The following is a 24,724-nucleotide window of genomic DNA, read 5'->3' as shown; positions in this document are numbered from 1 at the left end:
TGAATCCTAGCCACCGTAAAGTCAGCCTGAATGTTCAGAGGGGTTGTAGCCACATAGGCAATGGCTTAAGTACTGCCTTAATTCACATGTGACAACTTGCCCCAAACTAACATCTGTGCTAATGTTGGCTAAATGTCAGAGTAAGCCCAACATAGCATATCAGCAAATGTTTCAAAAGACAATATCGTCTCATCTATTTTATGCAAAATAATAATTTTTAAAATCCACCCATAACAATGTTGTACTGTATACAATTTAAAGTGATTTGTTTTTACTTTTTTGGCCAAAAGATAAGAAAAGTGTGCAAACCTCACTTAAGAGCAATCTTGAACACACGTGAACAGGAGGTTGACTATAGAAGAGGAGTCACACAGTGGCTATTTGATTTTTAAGATAGCACCTGTAGTGTTGGAGTTATGAACATTGTGACAAATTACTTCGCTCTCCCCTACTTTTAACTATTTAAGATTACCACATCATTTTTTATTTTATTTTAATTTATTTATTTTTTTTGTCAAGTTTTGCTGGAAAAGAAATGATACAACATATTCTATTGTAATAATAATAATAACATATAACTAAACTTAACTTTATTATAGGTAACAGGAAAGCGAAAACGTCAAACATGTAAACTGAAAAGTACAGCATGTACAATGTGTTTTGTATTCTGCCTGTCATTTATAACATGATATTTGGGATCCTTCAAGTATGTTGATCTCTTACATTTCACATACTTTTTTTATATACAGTGCCTATAGAAAACCATCACACTCTGTAAAAATTTATACCTTTACTCACATATACTCTGCTTTCAAAAGACCTATCAACAACTGGGATAAAGTTGTTGAAAGGCGTCTACAAAAACATATCAAAGGCTGGAAAATTGATTTGAAATGTGAACTAATTCCAGGCTCTATGAAAAATAAAGTCATTTTTAAAGGGGTATAATGATTTTCTATATAGGCACTGTATAATGTGCAGTCATAAATCACACCTACAAAAAGTCATAAAAAACTGCATTGTGTCAGAGCTTTTAATGAGTTTTCATGGGCCTCTATAATGAAAAAAATCTAATCAAAATCAGTATAGAGTGAAATAACTTGTCACCATTAATAATGTCAGGGAAGCAAGAGTGTGATAACATGTTACTGAATTGATTGTATTCATTAAATTATAGTAAAAACTGTAATATTCTGAAATATCAGTGGAACAGATTTTAATTTATTTTTTATATTTAATTTAGTCCTGTGGTGGTAAAACTGAATTTTGTTTTACCATAATTCCTCTAGTCATCAGTGTCAACTGATCCTTAAAAAATCGTTGTAATATGCTGATTTAATACATAATTTATTCATATTTATTTGTTATTTTTAAAACGAGGAAAACCACACCTAATAACAGATCTAAAAATGATTGACTGACCACCATTGCAACTCACAGAAGTCATATTGGAAGATAAATTTAGAACCTCACAACATACATTAATAAAAGTATACATCCATCACTCTGTAGTTTTATAGACAGCCATTTTCTCCACATTTTAGTATTTGTAATTATTAGCAATATTGCAAACAATTAAGCTGCTGAATGTTTTAATGGGCAAGGTTTATTTTAAGGATTATTAAGCACCAAGAAATATAAACAATCAAATGGTTAGGATATTTATATTTTAAGATTAAATTATGTTAAATTTAAATGAAACACACACACACACCACATAAAACCTCTGTTTATTTAACCAAACCAATCAGAGAGGTTTTCATTCGTTTAATCAAAGACAAAGTCAAAACACACAGGTGAAAAAAAGAGAAAAATATATCATTACAGATTGATACCAATGCAAACAATGGTGGTATTTTAAAATAAAACATTTGAATAAAACACTTAAAAACAACCACTCATTTTGAAATACAACAACGAACATTATTCAAAGGCAGTGCAGCTACATTTAATGTTAATTCGTTTTTACATTTTAGTGTTCAGTCACAATCTGCACAACTGTCGATATCGCACAAGTCTAGTTTAGCATTAGAGACTATGTTAAATCGTCAGTTCACCCAAAATTTAAAACAATGTTACTAATTACTCACCCTTACATGTCATTCTTTGGTACAATATATTTTAGATGAAATCTGAGAGCTCCCTCATCCTGCATAGTCAGCAAGACTCATTCGCAGTCCAGAAATAAAACATCCTCAAAACAGACCATACGCCTTCAGTGGTTCAATCTGAATATTATCAAGCTGAGAAAATGTTCTGCCCACAAAAAAAAAATAAAAAATACGACTTTATTTTATGGTTCTTCTCCTCAATGCCAGTATAGGGCAACATGTTCACGTCTCTGATTACCTTAGATGCACTTGTGGTTTTGTTTGAAACTAAGAAATGTATACATCAGTGCACAGTACTCATCAGTGTGCACCCTTTACTGACAGTGAGGAGAAGAAACATGGTTAATGAAGTTATTTTTGTTTTATGTGAACACAAAAGTGTTATTGGAGCTTGATTATATTCTCAATGAATCACTGAAGGCATTTTTTCTGGACTTTGAACAAGTCTGGAAGCTTGCAGTCTAGGGCAGGGGTGTCCAAACTCGGTCCTGGAGGGCCGGTGTCCTGCTGGGTTTAGCTCCAACTTGCTTCAACACACCTGCCAGAAAGTTTCTAGTATATCAAGCAAGAGCTTGATTAGATGATTCGGGTGTGTTTGATTAGGGTTGAAGCTAAACTCTCCAGGACACTGGCCCTCCAGGAACGAGTGTGGACACCCCTGGTCTAGGGTGAGGGAGCCCTCAGATTTCAGTCAAATGATTTTAATTTGTTTTCCAAAGACAAACGAAGATCTCAGGGGTTTAGAACTGCGTACAGGTAAGTAATTAATAACATAATTTTCATGTTTTTGGTGAACTGACACTTTAAATTTCCCACAGGTAAATACAAAACATGCAAATACATGAAACCAGATTCTGAACATTAATTGAACAAATTCCTACTCCAAAAAGGAAGACTGAATGAGGGCTTATATCAACATTACCCAACCCGAGGTAATTAAACAAGCTTTAAATTTGTACAATCCCAACTGTACAAATTGATATGATTTAAAAAAAAATAAACTCCACACATTACTGGATGCGAGTAAAACACGAGTACAATGAGCCTGTACAAATGTATACGAGTAAGCCACATAACTTAAAATACTGTAGATATGAAAAACTGTCATGAGACTGGCTTGAAATACAATAGGCTGCATAGATCTTACTCCTCTTTTATTTTTGCTCATCTGTATACAGCAGGGGTATCCAAGCTCCATCCTGGAGGGCCGGTGTCCAGCAAAGTTTATTTCCAACCCCAATCAGACACACCTGGGCTAGCTAATCAAGTTCTTGCCTTCTAGAAACATCTTTGCAGGAGAGTTGAGGTAAGTTGGAGCTAAAATCTGCAGGACACTGGCCCTCCATGGACCAAGTTTGGACATCCCTGGTATAAAGCCACCACATCAGGCATGTCCAAGCTCAGTCCTTGAGGGCCGGTGTCCAGCAAATTTTAGTTCCAACCATAATCAGACACACCTGGGCTAGCTAATCAAGCTCTTACTAGGCTTTCTAAAAACAACTTGCCTCAACGCACCTGCAAGGATGGAGCTAAAATCTGCAGGGCACCGGCCATCCAGGACCGAGTTTAGAAACCCCTGCACTACATACACAAAGTACGATTTCAAGATAGAGCCCAAATGGATGGTCCATTTCAATAGGTTTTTCATCCTTCTCATCCGCAGGAAATAATAGTGAAGCGTTTGGACACGCAGGACATGTTATGCAACACGATACCCAACAGAAAGATCAAAATGAATGCCACAAGTAGAACAGTGCAAACCCCAGTCCATGCAGTAGTCTTAACCACCACCACCTCCTCCTCCATCCCATCCCCAAGACTGTCATGTCCTAGAACATGATTCTGTCCATCCGAGACATCAAACACACCGATGCTTTTAGGGCCAACATGGCAGGTTGGTTGTCCAGGCAGCGGTGTCCCATCGGTGTCCAGAGAGACAGGCAGAAGGTAGCATCCATTGTTGGGTAAATGTATAAAGATGGGTGTGTGTTCGGAAGATTGGGAAACACTGATAACAGAAAGTACTTCCGGGTCATCTGGGAGATGGGAGACTGAAAGGCCAATGGGGATCTGGGTCACGCAGCGACACCAGGGACAGCGAATCTCCCTCTGGCTGAGCCTCATCTGGCTCAAACACACGGAGCAGCAGGTATGCTGGCAGTGCAAGAGTTTGGGAAGGCGCCGTTGGCTGAAGTAGTTGAAACATATTTGACACTCAAGTTTGGAGCTCTGGGACAAGCTATCCATCGTCTTTAAATCGCGGCTGTTGCACATAAACAGAAGCGGTTTGCTTGCTTTAATGACAGTTTCCTTTCCGATTTGTGTTGCCAATCCACTTGTTAAGTCTGTCAGTTTCCTTTCTGATTTGTGTTGCCAATCCACTTGTTAAGTCTGCCAGTATCCTTTCCGACTTGTCGCCCATCCACTTGTTAAGTCTGTCAGTATCCTTTCCGATTTGTGCCGCCAATCCACTTGTTAAGTCTGTCAGTGATTTAATCTACGTCTGCTTCTGCCTGTGGAAGCGAGACAGGACGTTGCGTCAAAAACAGACTGCCAAGAATGTAAAATTTTTGGCTGATGCACAAGCAGGCAGAGGGGGTTAATTTATTCTGCGCTAGCTATGAGCTGGATCTAAACTCTTGTCAGGCCTGACTTAGATGTAGACGTCCGGGATAAGTAAACAAATCAGCTGGGATTAGGACTGTCCACAGTCACCCTGAGCCTAGACATTGATCGTGAAGCATGCTGAGGCTAATGCGGTCTTAGGAAATGCTTTTTTTTTTTTTTGCTTTCCACTTCTGAAATCCTTATTACAAGTCATTTTCAAGTGCTGTCTTGTTATAAAGAATAGAATCATGGAAGACAACAGGATCAATCTGGTCTCACACTACAGGAGTTTAAGCTGATTTATCTCTTATTTTGCCCTTTGACAATTTGGGTTAAAAAAAAAATCTGGTTCTGATGTTCAGCCCAAATCTTCAATCTGTTCACAGACACATTAGGTCAACTCTGATCATATCAAACATGCCTTAAACTAGGCTGACTTTGTCAATTATGGGTGATTATGTAATTATAAGTATGTGAGCCAATGTGAGACAAACAAGCTGTGCAAAGATGAAGAAAAAGCTTGTGAACATGGTTAGAGCAATGTACCACTACCAGAAACACACAAGATGTTTCTATTATCATATAACCTGCATAATCATATAAGTTAAAATTGTAAAACCAAAACTCCAAATTATAGCAAAAGCTTTTTTTTTTTTTTTTGGTAAATTGAAAACAATATTTTGTGAAACTGCAATAGAAAATTAATTACAGATCACAAGTCATATGTAAAACATTATGATATTATGCAATTGTTTGTAGAAACTGCCTGTTTTGGATGTGATTCAGAAGGTGCAATAAGGCACAGTAGCATTGCACAAACAAAAAAAAAAAAAAGTTGTTTTGTTCGTCTGGAAATTCTGGATTATTATTTTCATAACCTCCCACAAACACCTCACATGTGGCCGAAGGACTTTTTCTTTCAAGTAAGTTTACTATAAACATTTACGAAACATAGCAAGAAATTCTAACATAAGTTTTGTGCAATAATCTTTATTAGAAACGATTATATAGACTGGGAGCTCAGGATGAATTGTAACCATGTACCAAGTGAGTGAAGAAAACTGCTGGCATGCTAGCTAGCAATGTAAACATGACTTGCTGAAAGGTCAATGTTGATGATCTTGTGTGATATCAAGTGAGATTCTCCGTCTGACTTGATAATCTTTATAAAAAGAATCTCTTATTTTGTTTTTGTGCCATGAATTTGGAAATGTGTGCAAGTTTGAGATTTGAGGGAGGAATATCTGGGAATATTTTCTATATATGCTTGATGCAACCAGAAAAAAATAATACATTTTAAAAACTCCTGTAGTTTGATCCAGTCATAAATTTGATATACAACCAATATATTTAGTCTCTTTTGTTGACAGTCATATAATCATTACTGCTACTCTTGTATACATTCACTAAGCTATAGACGGTCAATGTGCTAGTCATATTACGAAGTTGCAGTCAAATAAATGCTGTTTTCATTAAAATATAATTTGCATGAAATTACATACATAAGCATACATTACTGTAATCGGAACCACACTATAGAGAATATAAAAAAATAAAACCATCATTTAAAAACTATTCTACTTGAATTGCAATGTTTCCAGTGGTACATAACAGCAGCATGAATCATACAAAAGACAAACAGCGCACTGTGATTATTTTTAGGCCTTATTGCTTCAAGGAGTGATTCTTACCATACGTTTAGCACAGGTCCAATCATGCAGTGAGCACAGCTGGAAATAAAGGGAGTCTAAAGGAATATTCTTCTCCATCTAACGTGAAATAACTCTGTTAAAAAAAAAAAAAAAAAAAGTACACAGATAAATGTATCTATCGTTGATGACAGCAAAAAGTCTAATAATAGTTTATATTGCAACAAACTGTAAAAAAAAAAAAAGGTGTACATAAATATCTATCTATCTATCTATCTATCTATCTATCTATCTATCTATCTATCTATCTATCTATCTATCTATCTATCTATCTATTTTGTATTAGTACATACTGGTGCAGTTTACAGTAAATCATCTGACACACTTTACCCCACAACTGCGTGGGCCACAGCCAAGCCACATTGGCTTTAAAATTATTCATTTAAAAATTCAGGTCAGTTTACTTTCCTTTATTTGCACGGCATTCTTTACAGTTTTGACAAAGTAATTTTTAATTTTAAGCTTTTATTTAATCATAGTAGTTCAGGGTTATTTGATGAACTGACACACATTTGCATTTTGGATATACAGTTTTTTTTCTTCACCTTGAAAAGCAGTTTGTAATATATTACGCCATTTGAAGGTCTACCAAAATGTATTTTTAATTTGAGAAATACATTTTCTTTAAGCTGCTCTGCTTAAAATATACATTATGTAGTGATGTAACGCATCACAGCTGATCTGTGATTCGTAAGGATCGCAACCCACGGTTCGGAACACACGTGGCCTGCGGATTAATACATCTTTTTACTGGTAGACCAAGCCTAAATTTGTAATGATCACAAAGAGATTGTCTCTCACATCATTCAAATCACATGTATCAAAGTATTTAGACTTTCCTGTAAAAAAATAAAATAAAAAATCGTGGTGGTTATTCAAGATGTGATGGGTTTCATTAAAGGTGTTTTCTGTCACTACTCGTTTATTCAGTGTAAGCTGCACGATTAATCTTTAAAAGTTCAGGATCTCAACACCCACGCAACAAATCATAAACTATGGTGATTTGCATATGTTTATTGTTCCTTTGAATCGCTGCATTTAAATCTGTGTTTGGAAAAACACAAAAATTAAGAGATTGAGTCTTTAGTCTATTCGGTTAGTTATGAAGTTACAAACAATCAATTAATACAGAAGTACTAGGAAAACAGCTTATAGTTTAGATAAAACCACTGATGTTTATGGTATAGATTCAAAATCACTGACATATGCATTTAACGACGGCCAAAAATGAAAGTTGTAGGCAGCAATTACATTATTTAACCACAACCAGCCATTAAAAATATGCCACTGAATAATTCATTAAAATGACACATCTAGCAATGAAACGGGACATTTTGTTAGTGAATAACTGAATCATTTATTGAAAATGAGACTCAAAATAAATTTGGGTAGTACAAATTATAATGCTAGATTTATACATTTAGTCTTTTCAGCAACAGTAGTACACCCCACGTAGTAAAGCCCACGAGTCAACTTTATCAAATGAAATGAGTGTAGTTAACTCAAAATTTACTGAAGGTTTTAAAAGAGTTTTTTAACTCCGTGTTGAAGGTAATGAGTTAATTAATAAATACCTCATTACTTCAACTTCAGTTCTCTTCATTTATCGGGTTTTACTGTGCTCAAATTGCTTTGTTTACTAAAATGGATTAAGTTCACATTACTCATTAGGATTAGTTTTTGAACATAAATGGTTTTTTGCAATTGTTTCCTCAAATGGTCTGAGTTACCTTAAATTTTTTGGTTTTACAGTGTAAAGCCTCCTTTCCACTGCACACGACAAACGTTAAGCGACAGACTGGAAGTCATTCATTTCCAATGGAGAGCAGTCTGGGAGCTGCGTGGAGTTCCGATCATCTCCGTATGTGAAAAATTCGGATCCGAATTGAGCTGTAGATCCGTTAAAATGTTTGAGCTCCTGCGACTAGACCGTACGTTACCGGCTGTGATGTATTCCAGTGTTGTACAAGCAGGTCCGTGCGCGCGGGATGAGAAATAGGAGTTTATTTGGTTATTTTTTTAATTATAAAAAAGTCTATATTAACAAAAAAATAAAATGTTTATAAATGCAAGTAAGAAAGTAATAAAAATATATATTTTTAATGTTGTCTCCAAATTCCCTCCAATACTTGTAGCGGTCTATGAGTTTCTAGTATTCATTCCTTCATTAAATCATGTAAACGCACAGAGAATAAAGGCTCTTTCTTTTGCACTCCTTTATTTCGGACACTGCGAGAACAGCTTCTCTCCCATGGTGCACGAAAACACTGAAAATACTGTGCGACTGCCACAAGGGGCCATATTCCAACAGTCGAGTCCAAAAGTCGTGTGCAGTGGAAAGGCGGCTTTACAGTAAATTTTTCAAAGTAATGAATATTTTACAAAAAATTTTTTTCAGCTGATTTTTTTTCCATTTTATTTGTAATCACAAACAGAACTTAGAAAAGATCTGATTCGTGACATAAAAAAAAAAAAAATTATGTGATCCGAACTGTGAGATTTGTGATCTGTTACACCACTAACATTTAGCATATATTTATACCATTTTAAATAGGTTTATAGTTTTTGGAATAAATTTAAATATAAAACAAAACACAGAAAATAAAGTTCAGTTCTGAGAAACTGATCATTTTTCTCATGTGTATCCCTCATTTTAAAATTTATCACATTAAAAATGTCTAAGAGATATTGCTACTTCCAAATAACACACAAAGTCATACAGTAAGGGAGTGACATACAACCCTTCACCTACTGACACATCTAGTACTCCTCCACCCCTGACTGCTGATCCTCTTCTGTTTTGTTCTGCTTTTCTCTGCATTATATTCCACTTCTCTTTATGCATTGTTTGTTTTGACTACATTTACTGTTTTATATTTACAGTAATTACAATGAATTTAAAGTGACCTTAAGTTTGGAAGAACGCTATATAAATAAAAATGCATTATCATTAGGTTTTCTTTCATCAATGTAACCCTTTACTTAGCATTGTTTTATCGGCATAGATTATTGCTTACCTCAATAGGCAGAATAACATACTTACAGGGAGTATTTATGTGTGCACACAATGAGAGCACAAATTTTCACTGCATGAAAAAAAAAAAAATCCCCTTACAAGCAACAGCAAAATGTGACCTAGTTTGGTTGAGCCTGCAGGCAAAATTTCAGAAACCTGCATGACACATGGATATTTGCATGCACCAAGCTGACCAGTGAATGAGAGTTCAAAACCCCTCGGGCGCTCATGCTTCCTTCTGACCTTAACCAATTCAGGACTTAAAAATATTTCTTAACCTTGTCTAAAATTTATTTGCTGCCATTTGGTTTTCCTTCGGGTACCGTACAGCTTATATGCATTTTAATTGCTTGGCTCAATGCTTGTCACCAAGGAAGTAATATTCAAAGCAAAATGAAGTGTGCAGGCTACAGCAATGTCAATCACCTGAAGCCAAGAATGAACAGTTGTCAAGTTACTGGTGTTAAATGACTTGTGTCCACATTCTCAGCACTTCTGACATCCTTTTGTTACACTTAAACCAGCAACGTAATGATTTTCTCATGTGGCCGTGGCTTACAAAACAAAACAGTTATCGGATTGTGCTCTTCTCTTTCAAGTTCAAAGGTTTACACCATGCAAGTAATAGCTCATATAAGTATAATTCCTCTCTCTGTCCCTTGAGGTGAAAAATAATTGATAATGCAATTAAGCCTGCTATTGTGGCGTGAATGGACGGACGCCTCTGGGGGGTTATCTGTTATTACGTTAAAATTATCTTGTGATGGAGAAGTGGAAATATTTCCTTTCTCTTAGGGATTTCCAATCATAACACATTAGAAGTAATCTCATACAATGACTTAATAGGGACTTATACAACTTTGAATTTACCAATAAATCAAAGAAGTTTTTTGTTAAATGGGAGAAGTTTGATGTTAAGTCATAATTATTTTACAATATATACTGTAGATATATATTTGTAATTGTGACACTTTTATTCTCCACAGTATTTGGGAAAAAACAGCATTCTACACTTACTAAAGGAATGTAACTGTAATAATAATAATAATAATAATAATAATAATAATAATAATATTAGGGCTGCACGGTGGCGCAGTATTGCTGTTGCCTCAAAGCAAGAAGGTTGCTGGTTCAAGCCTTGGCTGGGTCAGTTGTCATTTCTGTGTGGAGTTTGCATGTTCTCTCCATGTTCGCGTTGGTTTTCTTCGGGTGCTCCGGTTTACCCCACTAGTCCAAATACGTGTCCTACAGGTGAATTGGGTAAGCTAAATTGTTCGTAGTGTATGTGTGTAAATGAGTGTGTATGCTTGCTTCCCTGTGATGGGTTGCAGCTGGAAGAGCACCCGCTATACCCGGATAACCCGGATAAGTTGGTGGTTCATTCCGCTTTGGCGACCCCAGATTAATAAAGGGACTAAGCCGAAAAGAAAATAATAATAATAATAATTCCTAACATTTATATAGCACTTTTCTGGACTCTCAAAGTGCTTAACACATTTTTGCGGGGGAATCTCCTCATCCACCACCAGTGTGCAGCATCCACTTGGATGCCATGATGGCAGCCATATTGCACAACACACACCAGCTGATTGGTGGAGAGGAGACAGAGTGATGAAGCCAACAGACTGGGATTTTTAACAATCATAGAAAGTCAGGACCTTGGTTTAACAGCACATTTGAAAGACAGCACTCACTGAACAGTATAGAGCCCCCTTCATTATACTGGTTAGGACCCACACAGACTGCAGGTTGAGTGCCCCCTGCTGGCCTCAACAACACCAATTCTGGTAGCAACCTAGCTTTCCCATCCAGATAATGACCGGGCGCAACCCTGCTTAGCTTCAGTGGGGAACCATGTGAGAGTTGCAGAGAGCTAGCTGCTGGTTGTAAGGTAAATGTAATCCATTACAGATTAGGCATTAGCTGGTATGTGATTCTGGCGGCATGATACCTTGGATAAAAAAACATCATTGCTTCACAATATTGTGATCAGTGCTCTAAAATATCTGCTTTATAAATGTCTGGGTAAAAAAACTAACTTTTTTCCCTTTTGAACACAATTTATTTTATTTTGAGAAACATTTGAAATATTTTGGAACAGTAAACATGTCAGGCTAAATAATTCAATTGAACAGTTGACTTCTGCTGTCTTCATTAGTTTCAAAAACACAGATTTCTATACATGTTAAAATGGCATCTTTGGATATATTTTCTGCTGGAGATACTGTTCTACTAAAAAAAAAAATAATAATAATAATACTAATAATAATTACAATTGTACATCCACCAAAATTTTCTTTTATATACCGTTCCTATGGTGTTTCTAAAACCTTAACTTTTCCAAACCACAGTATACCTTGCAAACGGTAATCGTCTCTTTATAAATTTATATACATCACTATATAAACTCAGACAGCAATCAGTATTAAGTGTTTCTATGTGGCTTTAAACAGTAATGTACAACAAGGTGGCTATAGTGGAAAAAAGGCAAGTACTTGAGAATTCTGTACTTTTTGCCACAAGTTTCAGTCCACTTTTCAAAGAAACACTAGAGTTAGTTTGGAAGTGGGTCAAAACTCAAGCTTTCAGAGGTTTTGGTCTGCTTTTTTGGTGTGCATCAAGGCTCAAATTTCAGCATTCTAACATATTTTTATGAAACACACTTACAAACCAATTTTTAACTGTTTGTCTTTAACGACCCAAAACACTGAACACACACTTGATCTCATATAAGCCACCATCTGTATTTGTAAATAAAATCTAAGGCTACACATTTGAAATTGTGTAGTGTATTGCACTACAAATCTATTTCACTGTGATAGAGAAGTCAAAGTGTTCTATAGTTTTCCAGTTACAGTGAAAACCACTCCAGCTCAATTTCACATTGCATAATTTCCTTCAGCAATTCTGGTACAGCACACTAGGGAGAAAATGTGCCAATCTATTAAACATCCTGTGGGCAAAATTTACTAAATCATATGAAATACTTGAGAAGGTGTAACCTTGAGAAAATGTCCTCCGAGTTTTCACTTTTGTACATCAATCTCTCATTTTATGCTGAGCAAGCTGTCTTTCATCTGCCACATTTTGCTACCCAGATTGGAAATATTAGCTTTTTTTTTTTACTTTTGCCTTTAAAAAAAAAGGGGGGGGGGGGGGGGGGGGGGTCAAGAGCATGACTAAAGAAATGCAATGGGATTAGCAGACTAGATGCACCTCACGAGATATTACCAAATGTGAAACTATTTCTCAGCTATAAAGAAATATGGTGGAAGCTTTGCTGAGGTCACCTATTAGTCTGACGTCTTAAAAACGAAGACAATGAAACAACCAAATAACAAAATGTCAGCTGCATGCTAGAGCAGAGCATCAACCTGATGGATGCAGCTGAATCAGGGGATTTGTCAGAAAGGGGGTAAAGAAAAAGGGGGAAATGAAAAACGTCACTTAAAAACTGAAGCTCTGTGCCATTCTCAAGGGCAATGCGCTGACTATGGTGGGGAGGGGCGCTATTCAAGCATGTCCTTGGCCTTTACTTTTTGATGCCTTTTTTTCCCCCATGCAACATAGGATGTTTGTTACAGCTCAGCACCTCCAGCGTTAACCTGTGTAAACAATGCAGAAATGTGAAACATCCCAAGGTAGCACATAATTTATGCGGCAAAGTGCCACGATCTTCATTAGTGTTTAATTTTGTAATGAACCCACTGGACTTCAAGTGAGCAAGGTGTGTTTGTGACACAATCCAGATAAGCATTTAACTTTGTACAGAAATGTTGTCAGAACGGTTGTCAAATTAACAGAACCTTCACACTGATTAAAGTACAATGCTGATCATCAACACAAACCTGTGTTAATAAGAAACCAAATGTATAGGGAAAAGGTCTCTCGAATACTGAGTGGATCAAGCAGCGTCTGATAGCAAAGCCCCTGAGATGAGATAATGTAAGATAATATCTGAGGAATTTACTAATCGGATCCCAAGGACACAGTAAAGTCAAAAACACCCTCTGATGTCAATATTTCTGTTTATGTCAAATAACACAAACAGACCGTGAGACAAAGATTGAGGGATTTTATAGGGATAACCTAAATATTTTGGAATGTTTGACATGCACAGGCATTATCAGGGCAAGTATGTTTTTAAACATAGGCATATTTAGACTAGTTGTCATTGTCTGTGCCTTAACTTTCAGATGGCTGCAGCTTAACGTTTCTGGGTATGATGGGTGCTTTTAAAGTCCAGTACACCTGTGCCACTCAGAAATGCTGCCTAGGTAGGAAGCTTGCTAGTTGACATGCGGCCATTGTGGCGTGCCTCTAAACAATCAAAACAAGACTTGAACCGGAAAAGAGACATAAAGCTCTTTCCGCAAAGTAAAAGGGCACGTTATACTGTGCTACACTGATGGATAACACAGCAAACACAAAACTGGGGAGAATAAGTTAAACTTGCTCTGAACATAAACACGACGCGCTCTAATTAAGTTCAACGTTAAATTTCTAAATTGCACGCTGTATAAGAAAACGTAATGCAGCAAATATGCAACAAAACAACGGAAAATTGGCGCGTTGTAAACTGTTTAACGTGCGAGTACAGTCGAGAAAACCCCAGAGCAAACTTGATGCGAATGCACAGACATAAAACTCCAAGTAATTTAGGTGTTGTGTCTTTGAAAGGAGAAAGCGGAAAAAAACTCACCTTTTATGTCGATAATCTTCTTTCATCTATGACAATGGTGAACATCACATGCAAAGCAGCCTCATCTGTCATACTTCACTCTGCCTTCTTCAAAGGCTGCTGTACTGTAAACGCTCTGTTACTCCCACAGGGCAGCCAGTAGCGGGAGACGCTTGCGAATGGAACAGCCAATAAGGAACCCCGCTAATCAGCTTGCCACGCCCTTGAACCAGCGCTGGTCGAGTCAAAACAGGTCTGCTCGTTAAAGTGGTTTAAGACGGATTATATTGGTTACAAAACAAACACTTTCATGCCTTTCATTTTTCACTGAACAAAACATCTTAAATCACGTAATCCAAAATTAAATTTAGCAGAAAATATTAACCATATAAATTAGTTTTTATAGCTAGAAAGACTTTATAGGATTTAAAGTTGTGTTTTATGAAGTAGAACGTAGTATCACATGTTGAACAACATCCTGGTGTTAAATAAGTCAACTTGGTTTATGTATTGATGCAATATAAGATATGCCTATTCCATTCCTTTAGGTAAAATTAGATCTATATTTAGAGTAAGCCTTCACACAGACCATTTTAATGTCAAAGTAGTCAAGTGATAAGACCTATCATAATGGTAAAAATAAAATCAGCTATAGTAATAGTAGCCCACTTTTGTTTAACACATAAATTGTCTGTTACAGATTTTTGTCTGTTACTGTCTTTGCAATATTTTACTTATTTTAACCCTTACTAGTAAAGAGTTCAACAGGTTTCTTAGTTTTCATGATTACATTTGAGCCTGGAATTAACAAAGCACTATACAGTCTTCTAGCTGAGATGCTGGAATTATGTCAAGTCCACACTAACGATCTAGGGCTCAAATTAAGAGCAGATGTGATGCATAACTGTTGCAAACAATTATAGACACACCTTAATGTGGAGCTTTTTCCACTATAAAAAGAACAGTAGTGAAAACAAACTGGGACACATGTCAAGTGCAATGCGGAAACTTTAATGACACAACACTGTATAGCCAAATTTATTTTTCTGCATGTTAACATTACACTGATGTATAAAACAGCACAGTAATAAAAACAAAGACACATCTGAACTAAGAGGCCGAATAGCCAGATTGTCCACTTAATTTCCCCATCTTTCCCTGCATCACCCCTTGAACCAGCTGCATCTCCAATGACCAACATTCGAAATTGGTCTCAATGAGCCAGTCCTTGATTATGCAAAGAGCCCCTTTTTCAGAAATGATCTACACCTCCCAGATCAAGACACATTAGAAAGGCCTTGTAGGCATAGGTCAAGGTCTGGTACAGTGAGACCAGTTTCAGCATAATATTAAGATGAATGCACAGCACCCAAAAAAAGTTAACTTGAGCACTGGAAATGCAGCAAGGTGTACATCACTGTCATACCTTTCATTTACATACAGTCAAGAACAGTGTCCATGTGTACATTTATAGTGAAGTGCATTTTACACAAGTTTAGGGTAATACATTAAGTATTACAGCAGTGCATAATGGTTTAGTATCTTGAGCCTCTTTTCTTCATAGAACCTGAAGGAACAATTTGCACAAATAAGAACAAAGAAGAAAAAAAAAAAGAAAAAAAAAAAAAAAGTTTAACATTTTAAACTGCTCAACATACCTCTGCCCCTCTGGCAGTAGGTAAATTCGGTCTCATCATAGTCATTGTATTCACTTCTTGGCCTTTGCTGGTGGATTGATTTACAAGTCGACCTTCTCAATGGAGTTCTCCCTTTGGGGAGAAAAAAAAAAAAAATAAAACAAAAGCATACTTCACACAGAGACACACACATATCCTACCTTGATCCTGAGGTCCAGTAACTTGCCTCCAAGACCTCGGTTTGGCACCACAGCTCGCCCAATTCTCTTGGTCAGACACAACCCCCTCTCTCCATTGTTGCTCTAAAAATAATTTTGCATGAGCTGACCACCTCATGACAGCATTAAAATGCAAAAATACAAAAACCTTACCAATACAAGGCCTGCACAAGGCACCCTTTTGAATTCTCTTATCTGCTTTAGCCAGAGCACCATACTCCTCACAGCACTCTCCTTTGGGATGCACTCGAGCCTGCTCACGTAGATCACAGCTCTCCTGGCCTTCACAAAGCAGCTTCCTGTGTCTGTGTTTGGCACAATGATGCCCACAAGAGGGCAGCGCATGCCTACTGCAACACTTCCTTTTGGACACTCTTGGAGACTCGCAGTTGCTCCGAACCTCTGCTTCGAGGTCATAATCACAGTCTTGATCTGACATCTCATCCCTTTCAGGATGGCTGTGTTCGGCCATTTTACACATTCCTACCTCATCCTGCAAGGTCGAACCACAGCATGCACATGTTTTCTGGCAAACAGAGCAAGTTTTATCTACACTTGGGAGCTCTTTTCGGGAGCGAACTGGCATGTCACTGGCTTCTGCCAGCCTACCACCACCAACATAAACATGCCCTGGAACAACTTCGAGATCCTCTACATCAGTGGAGAACATTTCATCTCTGGAGGAGAGCTCATCTATGGATGGACTTAAGACACTCTGGCGCTCTTGGGTCACTTGTGGGTAGTAGCTGTAGGAATAAGCACTGCCAATTGAGGACAAATAGTTTTGTGGGGGCAACAGAGTGGATGGAGAATCAAAGTAGACAAGTGGGTCAATCTCTCGTTCAAGACTGAGGCCAGTTGTTGTCTTATTGCAGGGCAGGCGAAGGATTTGATATGGCAGGTCAAAGTCTTCAGAAAGACTTATAAGAGGCTCTATAACTGCAGCAGCATCCGCAGATGGGATATCCTGCTTCTGCTCATCACCTAGTTTCTCCAAATCGTGGCATTCTGTTGGATCTGCAATGCTTTGAACACCACTACAGAACACATTGCTAGTTGTACTCGCAGACATTTCATTTTGGCTGCATATTTCATCAGCAACAGTCTGTGGTTCATCTTCCTCATTGACATCTTTCTCCTCTTCCTCCTCCTCCTCATGGACAGAGGAACTGTCAAGGGGCAGCACATCTGAGAACACACATTCATCCAATCTACCCTGGCTAGACTCTGCATCATATGCTGAGTCACTGTAGGTTGTGGGCCTTGTGACCGGATCCTCCTTGCATTCTTTAGTGGCAACCTCCAAATTAGAGTCTTCGTTTAAACGGGTCAATTTCTCTCCCTGCACCACATCAGGGGTAGAAGAGACTACATTGTTGGGACCCTTGTCACTGCCTAGTTCACAGGCCTTCAGACTCTCAATTTTGTCTATCAGTTTGTTGACTGAATCACTAGGATCTGTTTGGACCTCAGAACAGGCAGTTTCCCGATGCATCCCAGCATTTTGAAAGTGGTGACGAACACGCAGATCATAGGATGCAACTGAGGGGTAGTGGGGGTTAATTCTTCTGTAATCAATTGGCTGCATGGGTGCATGTGGAATCACATAGCCAGGATACTGCATAAACTGATAAGGGGCCATATAGGGACGGCCAAAGTGCAAAGCTAGAACAAAAAGGTAAGAAAATTAAATAGTGTAAATCTACGACACGTAGCATTACCGCAAACAGATAACTTACCCGGCCCGGGAAAACCGTAATGGCCATATGGATTCATGGGCCACTGATACATGAAATAAGGCTGAGATGGTGGCTGAACATAGAAAAATGGTCTTGTGTGGTTTACTGGGTGGTGAGGTTGCCCAACTCCCATTGGTTGTGAATTGTTATTTATTCCTAAAAACAAATTCCACAATTTCAAATTAACTTATTTGCATTTTCACTGTTATCTATTGCTAATATTATTTTTGTGTTTTAGGTTAATTGCAGATAGTGCCAAAGTAATTGGTTAAAAAGTTTACATCAATAGATGTAAACATAAGTGTTATTTCTATAGTACATCAAGCAAGGGTAGATGAGGAACACAGAATTGGCACTGGAGTCAAATGTATGGATACCCTACTTCAGTAGTAGGGTGAATTTACGTAATCTGGGACACTTTTTAATTTTGACTTCAGCGGTCTATTTCAACATCTAACAAAGTACATGTGTCAAAAAAATAAAATAAACAAAAAGCTGTTTGATAATTTGGCACGTGCATTTTGGGCTGAAAAGTATGCCACATTTATGCATGCCAAACACAATTTTACCAATTAAAAAAAAAAAAAAAAAAAAAAAAAAAAAGGAGTGAGTGTGAGAGAGAGAGACACGTGTATGTGTGGGTTTGAGTATTTGTGAAGGTATTGAAGGGAGTGTGTGGTGGAAGTGCAAGTAAGTGTGTATGTGTGTGTAGAACTTTGTACATTTCATCTCTGTAGTCATTAAAATGATAAAGTCTATAAATGCATATTTTTCCCATTTGAAGACTGTCCCAGGTTACCCAAACCATGCTGTCCCAATTTGATAATGTGGGACAATTTATGACAGGTTTAAGTCCTTAACATTAATCTAGTCAGAATGCCAAGTCCTTGTCATCCAATTTTGATGGGAGCTTCCTGATTAACAAGGTTAAGTTTAGGTGTCCCAGATTACCCAAATTCACCATATAAAGTCCTCAAATTCAAACTGCAATTTGTGAACATTTAACAGACCAACCAAAATCAAATTAAACTTGTTCAAAGTCGCATCAAACACTTCTCTCCTGCCTTTGAGCGGATTTATCCTTTTAAAAACTACATACAAACACAAAGCTACATTTTTAAGGTGAATAGTTAATCTGAACCGTACACACAGAATCCCTAAAAACAAGCAAAAATGTATTCAACTGCTTTAGCAGAATAAAAGTTTCTGAAGATTACCTTCCATTTCCTACGAGGAGACGAAGAAAATCAGCACAGGATACAAAACACCGCAATACTAGATAAAGTACAAAACTTAGATTAGACCAAACAATGTCAGTACACGGTGTTGTGACTGCAATACTTCATTAATTCAGATGTAGAGTGTTTTGACGACAGCAGAAGTGACTAACCTTAGATGTGAAAGTGACAAAGTGGACTTAAATGTGTAATATAGAGCGAGAGCGACTAACTCTGTTAGCTACAGCTTTGCACTTTAGATTTATAGGTTTCGTCTGTTTCCAGAGATCCACATTAATGCAATCAAATGGCGGGCAACAGGTGTACCCAATTTATTCTACCCAACAGGCCTATCGCGTCGGATTATTATTATTATTATTATTATTATAGCAGTTTTAAGTTTGCATTTCACTTTTAAAATTATATTACAGTATTTGTAAAATATTCCCCAAATGTTTACTCATCAATCAAACTGCGCAGCATCTTTCTGTTTATAACACTTGTTTACATTCCTGTAACATTTCCTGTCATTCATTCTTTCAGTTGTTGCCATATTTACTCGTTTATCCATTTACAAGAACTGTTTTGTTGATGAACTGCAGTGTCCTCACAGCGCCTCTGTGCGGTGGTCACGTGTGTTTCAGGTTTACGTATGAGTGAATGAGAGAGCTGCACTGTCAGTACGCGGTGAGTATGTTAATATTTATCGACAGCTCCTGGAAAACGTCAAACAGATTACATAAATCACAGATTTAGCGATGACAAGTTTAGACATTTAACTGTAATGTCGCTGACGAGTTTTTGACGCTAACGTTATTTCCTAAGCGTTAGCCTGCTAGCTTCAATGGAAACGGTAACGTTAGAGGGTTTTTAGTATCCCTGTAACGCTAAATGGCAGACAAATAACAACAAAGACTGCAAAACACAAGTTTACCTAGCTATTTAACTAGAATTTTACTTTTAATTTTAAAGAACGAAGTAGCTAACAAGCTTCGTGTGAGTTGTTATGGTTTCACTTTCCATTCTCTGGATGGCTAGCATATTAGCTAACGTGTATTTATATATAAATACATTTATATAGGCCTTTTAAATGTAATGACAGTCGTTTAAATATATACAACGTTAACAGTAACAGCAACTAAACGAGAAAATTAGTCTTTTTGTTTGATAAGAACGTGAATAAATGTTCTGTTGACTTGTTTAAGCTTCAAACAAAAAATCAATAACCCACCTTGTGTAATACCACCACATATACTAAATAAAGTTAACAATGAGTCAAACTACAATGAAGTTCTTTTGTGCCCTAGTGCTTCGACATGAGAAACAATGATCTTAATAGATGTAGGCCCTTTGTGACTTTTGTCTTTCACTTTCAGCTATGGCCTCTCTCACTGATCAGCTGGAGGAGGTGAGGGTGAATGCGGAGGGCAGTTTATCTTCTCCAAGTTCTGCCCAGGAGATGAGGGCAGGGGTGGAAGCTATGGCCAACATCCCCCTTCCACCCTCCAGCAAGTATCGCTGTATAGCTGCCGAAGTCATGTTGACAGAGAACGGTAGTGGCAATAACAGGAAGGAGGTAAGAGCTGGCGTAATGATTCATTTTCTTCAGAAGTTCAAAGAGTGTGTGATTATAGGGTAGGACTAGGAAGGAAACTTAACGTTATATAGGAACTATATAGTTGCACTAAAGGAAGTATCCCTGAAGATTGAGTGTGACCAATGCAGGGATAGCATTTTTTTTTCCTTTAGCTTAGTCCTTTTATTAATCAGGGGTTGCCACAGCATAATAAACCACCAAGTTATCCAGCAGTTTAGCTTATTCAGTTCACCTATAATGCATGTCTTCAGACCTGAAGATTGAGTGTGACTAATGTGGGGTATAGTAATTAGAGGGATTTGTATTTAAAAGAAGATACAGATTTAAAAGATGAGTCCACCTAAAACGTCAGTTGGAATCATAAACTTTTGTTTGTCTGCATTTATCAAAATATGTTCTAATAATACGTTTCTTATAAGAAGTCATATACAGTAGGTTTGAAATGATGTGAGGCTGAGTAATGGCTACTTTCATTTTAGGTGGACTATCCATTTAAAAGATTGTAGTTTACTTTTTTGTTTTGCTTCAGTAGAATATGAAAGATTTGTTTACACTACAACATTGTTGTGTTAGTTAATGATAGTTAATGAAATTAAAGCTGTTCGGTGTTAGTTTATGTTAACTCAAGTTGCATTTACTTATGTTAACAACAATTGATTTAGATCTTAATCATGTATTAGTAAATGCTGAATGATGATTAATAAATGATGCACAAGTATTGTTCATAATTTGTTTATTTTAGTAAATACATTAATCAATAGAGCAGGGTGTTTAATCGAAAAGTAATCAAAATTGAAATTTAGAACCTATAATCATTCAAAATTTTCCAGGTTAATTTTTAAAATTGGGAGTCACGGTGGAGCAGTGGGTAGCATAATCACCTCACAGGAAGAAGGTTGCTGGTTCGAGCCTCGGCTGGGTCAGTTGGCATTTCTGTGTGGAGTCTGCATTGTTCTTCCCATGTTTGCATGGGTTTCCTCCGGGTGCTTCGATTTCCCCATAAGTCCAAAGACATGCGGTACAGATGAGTTGAGTAAGCTAAATTGGGCGTAGTGTGTGAGTGTAAATGAGAGTGTATGGATGTTTCCCAGTGATGGGTTGCAGCTGAAAGGGCATCCACTGCGTAAAACATATGCTGGATAAGTTGGTGGTTCATTCCGCTGTGGCGACCCCTGATTAATAAAGGGACTGAGCCAGAAAAAAATGAATGAATTCATTTTCTTAAATTACTTTCCCTACCGTGTGTGGAGTCACTGTTTTTGTTTGTTGGGATCCACACTCTTGGTCAAAAATATAAAAATATGCATTAATACCGCAAGTTTATTTAATGTGGGTTTAGTGATTATCCTGTCATCTTTCAATTGACTGTCAATCATTTATCATTTAAATTAGAGCAAGACCTGTCTAAAACATATGCTACCAAATTTTGTCATTTTACACTGCAAAAAAATGTGTTTTAGAGTATGTTGGAAGGCCCGAAAGCAGCATCAAGTCTATTAAATATTGGATGGGTCACAGTTGACAGTTGCGTTTCTCTTCATATGTAGTGGAATGTATGGAGTTAAATAGGTCATGTGAATAAATGGTGTCAACTTAACATATTATATAGCACTGGGTAATCTTTCACAGCTTCTTCAGAAGTTTCCACTAATTTGTATGCACACAAAATTAAGTCTCAGTTCATTTTTATCCACTGATGTTGTTTCTGGGTTGTAAGGTCCACACTGTTTTGTTGTGCATTAATTTGTCTTGTTTGTTTTAGTCCCTAGCCCTTCTGCAGAAACTTTCTACTGCTCTTAACATTTTGGAGAAGTATGGCTCCAATCTTACCAACCCCAGCAGACCTAAGTACTGGCGAACAGTAAAGTACAACAATCCTGTCTTCAGGACCACCGTAGACTCTATTCAGGTGTGGCGGATGAGATTTGTGATGCTTTTTTTTTTTTGCATATAAATCTGTGTTTACATTAAACTGTCTTTCTCTTTCAGGGTGGCAGAGCAGTACTTAACCTGTACGGCTACACCAATCAGCAGCAGGATGGCTTAAGCTTTCCTGATGATGTTGTTGAGCCAGATGTTGGCAAGGTGGCGTCAGTAACTCTTGAGGTCATGTGTCTTCGAATGGAGCTGGACATGCTAACCAAGGTCTGAAACTGTAAAGTACAAGCAATCAGTGGGTCTATTACAAATAAATCATGAACTCAAACCGTCTGTTTCTCTCCTGTAGGGCACCCATCCTCATCCAGAGTTTTTTGAAAGACTTATTCCCTCTCTCACCGTGCAGGTAATGCTTTTTTTAATTGATTGATTTATTTTCTAAACCATTCTTCATTTAAAATTAACCTTAACATTACTTACAATATACTCCTCATTTGGCCACATAGTATACAAGTGAAATTTTATTATTAAGTACATCAATAAATAAGGTTTTAGCTAAAACTATGGTCTATAGCAGGAGAATTAGTTTGGCATGGGGGCCGGTTTATGAAAAGCATCCCAGTCGAAGGGCCGGAGAGATATAACTTGCTATATGAGTGATGACATAACAGCATATAAGAGCCAATATGCTGTAGATTTTTGCACCCACGTTGGCTTTTTCTACATTAAAATGTTGATGTATTTTGAAACTACATAATATCAGTGACATTGTACAATAGACTTTTTTTTTTTTTTTTTTTACAAACATTCAAATGTATTTCAGAGCACAACAAAAGCAGTGCATTGCTGAAGTAGGCTTCTTCTACATTCAGATACATTCATATGTTATGTTTTGAACTGCATAACAATTAGGAATACAACAGTAATATATTTTGGTTGTACAATTATATAGTCTGAAGAATAATCATGGTTTCACTGTTATCACGTCTATTGTAAATTCAAGCTTCATGTTAGGTAGGTAGCTATTTAGATTAACTGTTGTTGCCATCTGCATTCATTCATTTATTTTCTTGTCAGCTTAGTCCCTTTATTAATCCGGGGTCGCCACAGCGGAATGAACCGTCAACTTATCCAGCAGGTTTTACGCAGCGGATGCCCTTCCAGCTGCAACCCATCTCTGGGAAACATCCACACACACATTCACACACACACACTACTGACAATTTAGCCTACCCAATTCAACTGTACCGCATGTCTTTGGACTGTGAGGGAAACCGGAGCACCCGGAGCATACATAATTATTTTAATAATAATTCGTGAAACATATATTTTGTTTACATTGCACTGAAAGGCACGCACAACTCTCAAATGTGGGATGTTTTCTACTGCGTGCGCCCAGAAAGACACAAGCGTGTCGCTCCGCTGGCTCCCACATATTGTCATATATACTTTCATTAGAAAAAACAAACTTGCAAGCGTAAAAGACGTGATATGGGAACGGCCGCTGCTATAGTTAATCCTGTGTGCGTGCGTATTAGCCTCTGTGTACTTCAAACTTAAAACTGGCGCACAGGCAACTTGGCATTTTGCAGCGGTTTCGTTTCATTCCGTGCAACAGAAATGCGGCTTAGAGAAGACTTTACGATTAGTAAACTGTGGCCAATTAAAGCGCCGTTGATAGTAAAATTGGCTAATTGTTGCATCCCTATTAACGATATCAGTGCATTGTACAAATAGCCTTTTCTACAAACATGTTTTCGGCTGCCCGCAACACTCGCTTATGATGATTCAAGCTCTGTGCAGCCTTTACCTGCAGCTCGTGCTGTTATTGAAGACGCACGCAACTTCATAACTATAGCGGCCGTTTAACTAAATTTATTTTTGATGTCTTTGTCACACTGTTTGGACGGCCGGAACAAAGTGCATCGGGGGCCAGATTCGGCCCGCGGGCCGCCAATTGAATAGCCCTGGTCTATAGTCAATGGCTACCAGCATTCTGAGTGTCTAAAACCCCCTTTTTATGCAATGTCTCTACAGGAGGAAGAGGGACTCAGCACAGATGCAGTTGTCTTTGCTCCTAGTGAGAAAGTATGGGATAAACAAACTCCTTCACCTCTGTCTAGTCCTCCTCAGGCTAAATCCCCTTTCAGTCCAGCTCTCTCTCTCTCTTCTCTGGCCCCCTCTACACAAACAGGTAAAATCATCATGTTCAGCATACCACCTCTTATCTTTTAAGGACTATCTGAATTTGTCAGTGGCTACTATTAGGTTTTCCTTCTTCTTTCCAGTTCATTCCATTGATTTTCTGTTACTC

At 37.5% G+C, this 24,724-nt stretch overlaps 3 protein-coding genes across 4 annotated transcripts in view; 1 reads left to right on the top strand and 2 right to left on the bottom strand.

Moving 5' to 3' along the window:
* Positions 1 to 3,257: 3,257 nt before the first annotated feature.
* On the bottom strand, positions 3,258 to 14,291 carry rnf152 (ring finger protein 152). The gene is made up of 3 exons (NM_001014358.2): positions 14,146 to 14,291; positions 6,410 to 6,503; positions 3,258 to 4,624 (listed from the first exon to the last, which is right to left on the bottom strand). Exon 3 carries the CDS (start codon positions 4,383 to 4,385, stop codon positions 3,765 to 3,767), a length of 621 nt encoding a protein of 206 aa, NP_001014380.2. The 5' UTR covers positions 4,386 to 4,624; positions 6,410 to 6,503; positions 14,146 to 14,291; the 3' UTR covers positions 3,258 to 3,764.
* Positions 14,292 to 15,145: 854 nt separating this feature from the next.
* On the bottom strand, positions 15,146 to 19,231 carry buc (bucky ball). The gene is given in 7 exon segments (NM_001256780.1): positions 15,146 to 15,691; positions 15,783 to 15,893; positions 15,962 to 16,063; positions 16,133 to 17,644; positions 17,719 to 17,874; positions 18,936 to 18,993; positions 19,109 to 19,231. Coding segments are annotated over 6 exon segments (1,920 nt in total). The 5' UTR covers positions 18,943 to 18,993; positions 19,109 to 19,231; the 3' UTR covers positions 15,146 to 15,659.
* A 324-nt stretch (positions 19,232 to 19,555) lies between these two features.
* rnf31 (ring finger protein 31) overlaps positions 19,556 to 24,724 on the top strand; it is a 34,432-nt gene continuing 29,263 nt past the window's right edge. Inside the window, exons 1-6 of one of the 2 annotated variants that reach the window (XM_073926377.1) lie at positions 19,556 to 19,622; positions 20,312 to 20,511; positions 22,295 to 22,441; positions 22,522 to 22,677; positions 22,760 to 22,816; positions 24,448 to 24,604. In XM_073926377.1, coding sequence (XP_073782478.1) covers positions 20,314 to 20,511; positions 22,295 to 22,441; positions 22,522 to 22,677; positions 22,760 to 22,816; positions 24,448 to 24,604 — 715 coding nt within the window. In that variant the 5' untranslated portion in view covers positions 19,556 to 19,622; positions 20,312 to 20,313. Of the gene's footprint in view, positions 19,789 to 20,311; positions 20,512 to 22,294; positions 22,442 to 22,521; positions 22,678 to 22,759; positions 22,817 to 24,447; positions 24,605 to 24,724 lie in introns of both variants that reach the window. The other variant, XM_073926386.1, reaches the window with a different exon arrangement.

Source organism: Danio rerio, chromosome 2 (assembly GCF_049306965.1).
Source record: "Danio rerio strain Tuebingen ecotype United States chromosome 2, GRCz12tu, whole genome shotgun sequence".
NCBI lineage: Eukaryota > Metazoa > Chordata > Actinopteri > Cypriniformes > Danionidae > Danio > Danio rerio.
Note: the sequence above shows the minus strand (reverse complement) of the source record. Positions and strands in the feature narration are given on the sequence as shown.

Coding starts and splice junctions, on each gene's coding strand:
- rnf152 (NM_001014358.2), bottom strand. CDS start 4,385: ATGTGCAACAGCCGCGATTTAAAGACGATGGATAGCTTGTCCCAGAGC.